Source organism: Taurulus bubalis, assembly GCF_910589615.1.
Source record: "Taurulus bubalis genome assembly, chromosome: 11".
NCBI lineage: Eukaryota > Metazoa > Chordata > Actinopteri > Perciformes > Cottidae > Taurulus > Taurulus bubalis.
Genome location: NC_136599.1, coordinates 10,351,446 through 10,363,937, shown reverse-complemented (window position 1 = coordinate 10,363,937; position 12,492 = coordinate 10,351,446). Strand labels below are relative to the sequence as shown.

The window sequence follows — 12,492 nt, the reverse complement described above, 5'->3', positions numbered from 1 at the left end:
TTTGTGTCTGATGTGTTTTTTTCCACAGAAAGTTAAAAATTCTTACAATTGCAGCTGCTCCCTCTGCCTCATTGAGAAGTCCATAACCTATGAAAATGCAGATGTGTTTTGTTTCAGAGAAAAGCTTCTGCTTCACAAAAAAGTCCATTCTCTATGTATGTGCAATAAGGTTCTGAAAAGTGAAGCCAATGCGGAAGTTCCTTGAATCTGCTTTCTTTTAAAGGCCATCAGCTTGGTGCCCTTGTGATTGACAGGTTGCTACCACGGCGGCGGCCGTGTTTTCATCTTAGAAATGTTTAACTTTCACAGTGTGTTTTCAGTTCATGAAAGTAATTGGAACATTTTGGTCACTTAAAAATGTCTTATTCAGCATTCGGTGGTACTTAGCTCCACCCTCTTGTGTCCCTTCTGGTTGCAAAAATAACAAGATGGCGAAAGCCAAAAACCAGACGGCCAAAATGCTGAACTGTTCAATTGAATTAAATGTATTTTGTACAGCCCCAATCACAAATTACAAGAAACTAGAGGCTTCAAAACCTTAGTCCACAAACCAATGTGGACACCGCGGTGACTACTTCCACTTATATGCAGTCTATGATGTGCACTGAAGGTTTTCACATCGCAGCTGTTTCGGACGCATTTGTACCATGATTGCCATCCAAACTAGTGATGTCACATCCAAATATTATTATATTTTTAGCTATGTGGATGAAAACTTAAACATGAGGGATAAATGAGGAAGGCATGTGCAACTCTCAGACTCTGCCAAGACATGAAGAGTTAAAGCCATACACAATATTTAATATCTTCATTTTGAGCTTATTTTCTGATACAACATTGAAGACCGACGTAAAGAAACAGCACGCTTCATCTCAGATGAATCACAAAGTAAACAGGAGGCCTCAGAGCAAACATGCATTCCTGTGCCCTCTAGATTCTTGTTGAATACACAAGAGAGATCATTTCTCGTCTTTGACTGTGAATGCATACTCGAAGCATCTCACTGACCACAGTGGTTTGATTTAGGGACTCCTCCCTTGTCTCCTGTCCGCAGAAAGGCACTGGAAAACTTGTGTCAAACATGTTTAGTCAAAACTATCTCAACCCATTATTATAGGTCCCAAAACCAATGTGCCATTCAAGGAAATGTTAAGGATACTTCAGCTTGTTCGCCGACTCCAGGCCCAGTCCCCTGTGACTCACAGACACCATATTTTGGTGTTTGGGAGGTGAGAGTCTATTAAAGTGGTCTCTACCTCTATTGCCCAGAGAATCTTAATTAAAAATAAAACAACATAATGAAGGCAAAGGTTGTATGCCTGTTTGTATCTGGCTTTCAGAAAGGCTTAAGTGATAACACAGTTGATGATCTGGGATTTATGCTGGGGTAGGGAGCTGAGTAAACTACAGAAGCAAACAACCAAATACAGATATTAAAGTTGAGATATCAAACAGCTGTATGTCACTACAAACAGACAACGTTATCCATCTGGGACCATCCTTCATATCAATACGTTTAGGAGTGGTCTGCAAGCTCAAGTCAAATCTGATTGACTGACTCCCAGTTTGGTTGCTGTGCTTTTTACTCTGTATATATTATAAGACTCAGCCATGAGACGGTGAAAAACACGGTCCAGCCCTGTGTGTTGCATCAGAATGTCTGCAGCGCTCTGCGACTTGTCAACTGGAACTGCAGCTGTACGAAACAGCTGTGACAATGAGCTGCAGAGCGGCAAATAATATAAAATGCTTCCGCTCTCTGTGCGTGTCTACGCCCTTGGACTGTGATACATAGACATATTGGAATAAGGCACACATAACTCTTTTCCCCCTCTTCCTTTTATTGAACTCTTATATGGGTCATATCTTACCTTGCAGTCACCCTAATATTTACCAAATAACTCAACAGAATCCATTTTTGGTAAATAGAGCAGTGCAGCAACTTAAAATTATGCATCAGAAAATTATTTTTCTTTTAAATCACTGAGCATAAGAGAGTACAAAATGAAGATTTTGTTGATGATCTACTCTTTAAAAATTGACGGTGACGATGTGTCACACAAAATTAAAAAATAACCTGAACCAAATTTTCATAGTTGGTAAAGAAGGAATAAGGAATCTTCGTGCGTCTGTATGTGTGTGTGTCCTTTGTATATCTCAAAAAAATATGTATTTGATTTAAATTACACATGGTGGGTTTATTGCTCAGGACCCAAGGGAGCGCTTTGCCGATGTTGGTCAATTTGGACCAACGAAAGGTCCAATATTAATAGCATTTTAATAAACAACGAAAATTGCTCTGTGCAGCAGCAGGGGCGGGGTTTGCTTGGGAGGTTGTCTGCTGCGGGCTATTACTGTCGGCTTTAGATGTTGGTCACACCAACAGTACAACAACCCTCTTCACTTTCCTACCGTCAATGAGTGATGAGCTTTCTCGACAAGGCGCCAAGCAGTAATATCTGGAGCCAAGCGATCGGCCCGCTCCGAATGGGCACTGCACTAGTTGAGCAAATGCATACATCTGCAACTCTGTTAAAAGGTCAATGACATGCATATTTTTGTGTCCGAGTCCATCATTTCCTTTAAAAATGTGTTCAGTACATTCAAATAATAGTAATAATATATTATTTTATGTTTTGGCACCTCAAACCCTGAAAATGTTAGGTGGTACAACCATCCGAGAAAATTATCAGCCTAAAAAAACTATTAAATAAGGTACTTTAAAGATAATAAATTCAAACTAAAATACTATGGCATGCTTTTATTGTTGAAACATTTCAAATAAACCTTTTTTTACAAATACCAATAGAAAAAAAGCTGTTGAAATAATTTTAAAACTTTTGTTCAGAATGTTTATGTTCTCAAATGTCAGGGTGCCACAACCGTAAAAATGGGAGTTTTATTTGGAAGTGGAGTGTAGAGCAGTTAACAGGATATTGCATCATCAAGAAGACCCCAATTGACCTTTGTGGCTGAGTGGAAAGGTTTGTAGATCTCTCTGAAATATTGATACAAATAGGTACTTTTAACTTACAGGTAGGCTGGTACACTTTTCATATCATGTAGTACAACCAAGGTAAAACTAGAAACATTGTATTTTATCATAAAACTCTTGATTGTATTTATAAATGTCTTTTTCAAATGTTTAACAGTTTTAAGTTAAATATATTGTACACTTTCAAACCATTTTCATGATAATATTGAATATTTTTTTAACTATTTAAGATGTCACTGTCAAGTCAAGTGAAATCAGCACGACACAGGGAGCGCTTAAATAATGATCCGGCTGCAAGAGAAGCATATCTTGCCAAAAGAAAAGAGAGGTAATACATCTTGATCAAACTATAATGAAACCAAGTAATGTATTCATAGTTTATTAGCTTACTGTTAAACAGCAGTCAGACCATTCAGGATTTTAAATGGGAATATGATATATATATATATATATATATATATATATATATATATATATATATATATATATATATATATAATTTGGTTCTCTATGTGTTTTATCAGAGGAGGAAGAGACAGGGTGAAAACCCACATCAGCCAGCTGTCCAGAAGAGAAAATGAAAGATTGAGGCAGCAGTGGAAGCAATACCAGAGTAAGCACAGGGAAAGGAAAAGGGCTGGGAGGAAATCTTGAGGAAGTCTTTTGATATAACTCCCATTGAAGTCAAAGCAGAACGTCAACCTGACCCTCCCAACATTTATATTGAGAATATTGTCAGTGTGGAGCAGCAACCCGGAGCAACCGAGACTAGAGAAAATGGCAAAGAGAGAAAGAAGGTAAAGATGCGTAGTAAAATACACAAAATAAAAGAAGAGATGGATCCTCCCTCATCCTGCTGACATCATTTTCTATCACACAACTTAGGTGCTCCATGTGAGCCAGAGCTTCTAAATTCACAGCACACATGGCTCCATGATATAGATTGGCTCTTTTCTGCTTTAACTTAAATAAACATTTTGTTGCATTTTAAATAAAATCTGCATATTTCCTGTGATTACTAATATCTTCAGGTGGCACAACTGATACACCTCAGGTAGTGCAACCAGATAAAATATAAATTGAAACCAATAAATAATAGGTTAAAGTGAAAACATGGTTGCTGAATATGATGTGAAGAACTATTGTATTGAAAGTATTGATTTCTATTTGTATTATGTTTCTCTGTTTAATTGTAAAATAAAATGTTAAATATACTAAATACCTGGCCAAGAGAACGCAATTATCTTAAATTATTGTATATCTAAAACACAACCACAAAATAACAATGTGTTGACACTGTAGGCACTCAAGGGATAATTTCCATACAATAAATATTAGGTTGTACTGTCACACTAATATATGCCTGTGTGTGTGTGTGTGTGTGTGTGTGTGTGTGTGTGTGTGTGTGTGTGTGTGTGTGTGTGTGTGTGTGTGTGTGTGTGTGTGTGTGTGTGTGTGTGTGTAAAATAAAAAGTGCAAAATGGTCAAGACAATTCAATAGGGCCCCAGCTAATAATGAGAGAGGCTCACTATTATGAACACATCATTAGTTCCTCAAACACGTAGCCTGTGTTTGTCACATGGTCAAAGAGGCATTAGGAAGACACATCTATCTATAGCTGTGACTTGCATCAGAAAGACTGGGCTACCATTAACCAAAATAAACACAGCTGAGTTAGAGTTATTTTGTGATGTGCTGAACTAGGACATGCTGTTCGTCCACATCGTCCACAGTACCAGGGACGTGACTACATTACGATAGGTCTTACAACTCATCTGGATCTCAACTTGAAGGTCAGAGAGAGAGAGCTCTCATCGGATTTTATTATGCGCCAGTTGAAGGAATACACTTTATTACTGCAGCCTCCCTGCACACAAAAACTGATATGTAATCAAAGGGGTGCTCCAGTGCTTTTGAAGGGGGAAGGGCATAGGGGACTTGCCAGCGAACCATATAGATTGAAATCAACGTGGCAGAGAGCTAATCCTTGTAATTTTCCTTTCATTAGGCAATAAACGAGCCCATGGTGTACTTATCATGCACTAAAGACACACATCACAAAGACACAAAGTCCTTTCTGGCATGCCTGAAACGTAGTTCCACTCAAAGTATTATTACTTAATAAATGCAAGGCAATTACTGTTTTATAGAAATATCCCGGTCATTTAGGTGCTGTTGCAGACTTTATTAAAAGAGATCTCTCTCAGTAGAGCAGTGCTGATACCAGCTCGGGACTTTTGGACTCTCTCAAGCAAAATACAGTAAACTTGAGCATTAGGTGCCCTCTACTGGAGTTAAAAGAGGCATTACACTGAAGAATAGCATTACTTATCCATACATACAGTGGATACAATGGACCAACTTTAGCATCAGGTAAAAATAAAAAACACAATTCTGTGTTGCTGAAATGGAGAGTTTGAGCAAATCATGCCTCACCTCAAAGCGTTGGTCTCTTTTATTCCGAAGACAAAAATCCCTCAACAAATGTTCCCAATCCCTTACTTTTAGTCCTAAATACACTGAATGTGTCAAGCCAGAAAACAACAAATCCTAAACTTCCCTTTATTAAATTAATATTGTATATAGTTTTACCTTTCCTAAATAATGTCTTATAAACGACCTATTACCAACAGTTTGGCCCTTGCCAAACAAATTTCATGTATTTAACGTTAGATAACTACTGTATACAAAGACCAACTTTATAGACAGCTATGACATTAATGCTTATAAATATACCATAGTACTGATTGGAGGCACGGCAACAGGTGTGTAACACAGCAGCACATTGAATGAGTGTGTGTGGCTCTGAGCATTCTCAAACCACAAACAGAAGATAATTAACTTTTACCGTGTCGGTGCCCTACAATGTTCTTTTTTGAAAATAAAAAATAAAATATATAAAAAAATAAAATATTTTAAATTTGTTTTGAATTTCTCATGTCTGTGCATGTTATGATGCATGCCTGAAGGAGCCATGTCCTTGTTTACATCGCCCTCTGCTGTGATTGGTCCACGGATGAGCGCACGCGGACGAAAAGAGAATCACGGTACGTTTGATTCAGTTTACTTTGCACCTCCCCAAACGCAACACAATTTGGCGTTAGTCCTAAAAAAAAACGGCATCTAAGTGTTTGGCTGTTGCTACATTAGTGAAATTATGGACACTATATGTTTGAACCTATCTTGCTTATTCAGCCTGCTATTTGCTGAGAATCCATTCCTAATTAATTTCAATTATTGGAGGCAATAAAATATTCACAGTGGCTACTTGGGGGAGATTTACACCAAATGAACTTAATTAATCTTATTTTCAAGGCATCCATATAAAAACATATATGACATGTTCATCAAGATCTTGTGATGTTTTTTTTTATGTTGGAAGATGTCTTCATATTGATATTTTTTTAACCAAACAAGGACAAACGTGTCAATTGCTAATGTTACGTGCAGGCTGATGACATCCAGCCATACATCAGTGGTTGCTGCGGTCATCTCTATGCCAGATTTGACTTTTACTTCGAGTCCTTCTTAAACTTTCCTTTCGACATGAAAGCACCAGAGGGACTTCGGTAACAGCAAGCAGACGTTGAACTTTAGCCAGTATATCAACAACGTGCTGCCTGATAGCTGCAAGAGACCAAACCTGATAAAGATCAATGACTTCTACTTCAGCTGCATTCATCCACATTGGGCCTGTCTGAAAAGAGGTGGTGCAGGAGCTGGAGACTCTGTAAATTATCCAGAATTATTCAAAGTTGCCCTTTATGGAAGTTGAAAAGGTTGATGTGTGTGTGTGTGTGTGTGTGTGTGTGTGTGTGTGTGTGTGTGTGTGTGTGTTTGTGAATATCCTGTCTTGGAAATGAGAGATGGGTAGCCAGTAACCTGCCGATGGTACCCCATCTATACTTTAATTAAGTCATCAACGGTAAAATGACATTTTCAAAAAAGGCCCGCATGCAGTTTGTAGAAGACTCTCTCCCTCTTGGTGGAATATCCGTCCGTCTTGTTAGTAGTAATGCCGATAAACATTGTATAGGCAGTGCCTTACATGAAGAATGATTAAAACATTGCATTTGAAAGTGTTGTAAACATCACAGGTGTGAGGCTCTGCACACTCACTCAAAACCATAACATTGTTGAAGTAGAGAACGTTTCATTCCCTGCTGGATACTTGTCAGGTCATAATGTGCTAAGAAAGACACTAGGCTGGGGTTTCTGGAACTAGTTCTACTTCAAGGACAGGGACTACTTTGTGTCCAATTACACATCTGAGAAGAAAAATATGATATGCAGCGTTCCCTAAGGCATCTACATGTCCTTTTCCTCACACATCTTTCAAAAATAAATCCAGTAAGTCACTAGTGCTCGTTTATCCATTCTCTACCTTTCAAAATTAGGTAACTTCACATCGAACTCAAAGATGCCATATACATACACACATACTATGTATACTGTATGCAAACATACGCATTTCAAAGTTTGAATGTTATGTGAGATGACATGAAAGTGTAGTAAAACTTTGTGTGCGCTTCATTCATTTATTTGTTTTGTCAACATGATCGATAAAAATACCATTAATATCATTGTGTTGGTACTGTGAGTTGTTCATGTCCTAATCATGTCATCTATACGTCCTGAGTATTTTTGTATTTTATTGTATGTACATAGAGAATATGAAGCTTTATACAAGTTAGTGTACACAATGTCTGCCAACAGTAAAGAGTTTGAATTGGTTGTCAATCGTGCATTCATCATCATGATGATTATAATAAAAAAAATAATGATTACAATGATTAATTCAGCAGGACCACCTGCTCATTTGACATTGGTACCTGTATAATCATTATTAACAAACTACCTGTTATGTTCTGTGATGTCTTTATTGATCAGAAGTATTTAATTTTTGGGAGGACGCACAGCATTTCAAAAAGGAGGTTGGCACCAGTCAGTGCAGTGTTCCCTGTTGAGAAAAAAACAACTGTAAATAACGGTCATACTAATGAAATACTCCAATTTGATAAGAAATATTTAGTACCCGTCGTGTCGTACTGAGGAGACACCTCCACAAGATCACATCCAACAAGGTTTAAACCACGGCAGCCCCGGATAATCTCAACTCCCTAAATCCAACCACAACAACAAAAATATATCAATATTCATACAGCATAGAAGATAAATAAGCACAGGACATGCAATTGTGTTAAAAACAGAACTTTCTATCTGTAAATGAGAGTTACAGTACTTGTTTTGAACTACTGGAGTAAATTGTAATATGGCAAGGTTGCAGCATCAGACCAATAAAGAGCGTTCAGAGGGATTAAAGTCTGTTTCTCCATGGTTACCTGTATGGGAGTAAGCCCTGCTATCTCGGGTGTGCCTGTTCCAGGGGCAAAGCCCGGGTCGAGAGCGTCGATGTCGAAACTGAGGTAAACTGGGCCGCTGCCCATCTGAGCCCTGACCTCAGCCATCAGAGGTGCAAGCGATTTGAACCAACACTCTTCCACTTGGACCACACGGAAACCCTGCACAGAACACAAATTAGGTTTTTTGTAGTCACTTTTTCTTCGATATCAAACCTTAACTAGCACAACGGCTAGTTTGAGCTCCCCTCAAATGTCAGCACATGACAGGCCTTTCTCACAGAAGACATCCACACTCGTTACAGGGGTAAAAACCCAGGTTCTACTTGCTGCCTGGTGTCGTTTATGCTGGTTTACGGACTACATGCACATAATATTCCACTATTATACCCAGAAATTACAATATTACAAATTTGATATGGGATATTGATATGTAGGCCGACACTGTAAAACGCATACTCCATTGAGATATTTTGAAAAAGCCTTTTCTGATTAAAACCTGTGAGATATGCTGATATTATTCAGGTTTTAGGAGCAGTATTTGGACATCTTTTTATATACAGCGCCTTCAGAATATGCATTTTTATGGCAATTTGCAACACACGGCCCAAAAGCCTCTTTACAGCAGCCGGTTGTACAAAACAAGTCAAAATGTCTGACGATCATATACTGTCTATTAAACATAACCAGATGTGCTTATGATGCCTGTCTTTAATCTCATGTTAAATAAACATCAATTATTAGATCAACATACTAGTCTGTTCATATGGTACAGATGCAGAAAAACAATGCAGCACATTAAGCTACACGCTTAAATCGATTCATCCATTACGTGATCAAAAGCAAATTTAATCATTTTAACAACTATATTGATACAAAATATTTTAGTAAATATAATATCTTGGATTTGTCAAATTATTACATTTAAAGACATTATCTTGGAAACTGGGATGTGGATGTTGTTGTTTTACAATTCATTGACTAAAATGATTAATTGACATTAATTGACAGCCCTATATTATTCTACAGTACTCCAAGTTTTCGTTTCTTTTAACATGACAAAAAGATGCTTCATGTATTATTCACCATAATAGTGATGACACATTATGCCACTGATGAACTGCTTACTATTACTTTGTCTATGCAGTAAAACCAGAATGAGGCATTGCTTTATGTTTTCTGGAAGACCTCCAATATTCTAGCAGCGGTACCTGTGCCCGGTTCCATTCATAGGAATCTGGAGAGTATCCTGTACCACGCAGGCCGATCTGCACCACTCTCTTGCAGTCCAGTAGCCCTTCCTCTACACAACGTCGGAATGGAGTCCCATGTCCAATCTTCTCCCCTAAGACCACGTCACTGGTGTCGGCATGAGCATCCACGTGGATCAGACCCACTGGGCCATGCCTGACAAACGATTACAGACTGAGTGAGGCAAGGAGAACATTGTGTATGAAATGGTAGTTAATGTCAAGAGTTCAGATTTCTATTTGGTATGCCATGATCAAAACCGTTATTTGACAGGAAATACATTTAAAAAAACAGTGTTTTAAAAGTAATTGAACACTTTCAAAGCTAATCATGTGTGGGTTTTGGACTGTTGGTCAGACATCTGAAGATCTCAACTTGTTCCTAGTTCTCATGATTTGAATGTGTGTTCAACATGAACACACATTCAAACTTGTCCAGGCAATGTAATGCTAATCTGATTAAATATACCATGTGTAAGACAATGAAGCATAGCCTACTTACTTCTCAGCAACCGCTTGTAAGATTGGATATGCAATTGTGTGATCGCCACCTGTAGACACCAACAATGAACATTAACTACAGCTTATGAGGATATTGAAATGGCTACATTGCAGAGCTTGCTTTAATTGCTTTAAAATATTTACTGAGCCATTGTTGACTGGCTTGACAGTGAATACATTACACGTTCTTCTTTTCCTCTAGTTTCTCTAGCCGCTCTCACCCATAGTCAGAGGAATACAGCCAGTAGCCAGGATCTTTCTATAGGCGTGCCTGATGCGTTTGCAGGTGTCCTTCAGGTCATACATATTCACATTGACGTCCCCAATATCCGCCACCATGAGGGACTCGTAAGGTGCTGCCCTGGTGCCACTGTTGTAAGACCTCAACAGGGCAGATTCCGCTCTGATCTGCCTCGGACCGAACCTGCAGCGGTGGAGGGAGGATCTGGTTTTAATGTCTATGCTGTGAAGCCAACTGGACCGTTAAGGACTGTTATTATATGAGATAGAGTTAAGTTATGTCTACCTCAGTGGATCACCTAAGGTAAATTAAATTAACATTAACACAAAACACCAATAAAAAACACACAAATACAGCATACAATATAGAATAATGTAATGGGGCAGGTAGCAGCAGGGTGTATCCATAATAAAAGAGAGCACATGTGAATTAGAATGAACCCTATAATTACTATACTCATGATTAATGTACTATAGGTGTGCCATTTCTGATGTACGAACAATGTACTTAGTATACTAATTATATATCATGAGTGCTACTAAAACACAACTAAATTAAATTAACTTGACTACTATTTGGAGATACCATTAAGATTATATTAAATATACTTAAAGCTACTAAGGAACTTTCATTTTGTGTTGATTTTGTTGGTCCCTGTGGACGAAAATGGTTGTGTTCCAAGCTTTTGGAAAACCTCATTTTACTGCAGCAGGGTCTGATAGTCTGCCCCAAAACTCTTGAGTGTAGTGGATGTAAGGAACATCTGCACTCATATGTTTAACCTTTCTGTGGATAGCTCTGTCAAATGTATTGTAAAGTTGTTTCCGTGACTTGCACCTCACCTTCTCTGCAATATAACAATTTTGGAGAGCTTGTTTTAGCTCTTTGCACTCAATGTGCTGCTGGTATGTTAATTAAAAAAAAACAGGCTTCTGTATTCCAGAGAGGATAATACTGGTTCCACTCAGGGGTTTTTTTGTACGACAAGTTGTTTTGTTCGGGTCACAATCATTTCTAGTTTACTTACCCGACACCAGTCCTGAAGTACAGTGAACCTGGCTAAAGTTATTGTCTTTCGGGAGAAGACCAAGGACCATACAATCAGCCTAGTTGACCAGCTGGACAAAAACAAGATCTCTGAGTAGACCCTGTACATTAAAGCCCTGAGGGCGTGAGACCCAGTTTGTTATTAACAAATTACATGTACTCAAACACAGTACTTAACGTGCAGTTTTGAAGTAATTTTATTTAGGTATTTTTTTTATTTTAATTGACAAGGGAATGTTGTACCTACTAAACTACATTCATCTGACAGCAATATGTTGCACTTTGTCTCCACAAATCATTGCAGTTGAACTTTGGTTTGTCCACATTGTGCAACCATATGGAACACTGACGCTGTGCACGGCCATTACACAAACCTCTTCCTTATCCTGACGCACAAACCACCTGTAGCTGAAACCTCCTGTCATGCAGACACATTATGGCAGTCATTCCTAGACACTAGAACCATTTTTGGTAGAAATGCTTTTTCTATATATATATATATATATATATATATATATATATATATATATATATATATATATATATATATATATAATTTGAGCTCTGACTGTACAAGTCTTAGATTGATGCAATTTGCTGATTTGTTTTAAATATTTTATATACTTTATGTGAAAGAGCTTTATGTCATTTTTAACTTTCTAATAAATGAAAGGGCCCAAGGAGGTGTAGGCTAATTATAGCCAGCATGCATGCAGCCAACATGCAATGCAGCCCCTCTCCCCCACCTTGCTCCAGGTCGGTTGGAGGTCCCGGTATCGATTGGGACCCCGATAAACGCCGCATCGAGCCCGTCCGCCGTCTCCTGGTACGGTAACTTGGCCATGGTGGAGATCCCCGACACTCTTGCAACAAACTCGGCGCTCGGTGGCACATTGTAACGTTTCCCTGAGCACGTCCTCTTGGGACTTGTGCACAGAGCTCGTCTGTCGCTGCAGAGAAACAAAGTTGGACGTGTCCGCAGAAAGAAGTCCGCAGCAGTCCCACTGTGCGTAATAGCGCGAGCTACGTGAAGGTTTCTCACAAACGAAAGCATACTTGCCGTAAATTACGAGTGCGATATGCAGCTAGGCGGGTAG

At 38.6% G+C, this 12,492-nt stretch overlaps 1 protein-coding gene across 1 annotated transcript; it reads right to left on the bottom strand.

The window, feature by feature from the left end:
- Positions 1–6,885: 6,885 nt before the first annotated feature.
- agmat (agmatinase (putative)) lies at positions 6,886–12,449 on the bottom strand (the record flags this gene model as incomplete). Its single annotated transcript, XM_079226648.1, has 7 exons — positions 6,886–7,956; positions 8,032–8,116; positions 8,339–8,518; positions 9,568–9,763; positions 10,109–10,157; positions 10,329–10,531; positions 12,142–12,449. The coding sequence occupies 7 exons, from the start codon at positions 12,447–12,449 to the stop codon at positions 7,883–7,885; spliced, it is 1,095 nt and encodes a 364-aa protein (XP_079082774.1). The 3' UTR covers positions 6,886–7,882.
- Positions 12,450–12,492: the final 43 nt, after the last annotated feature.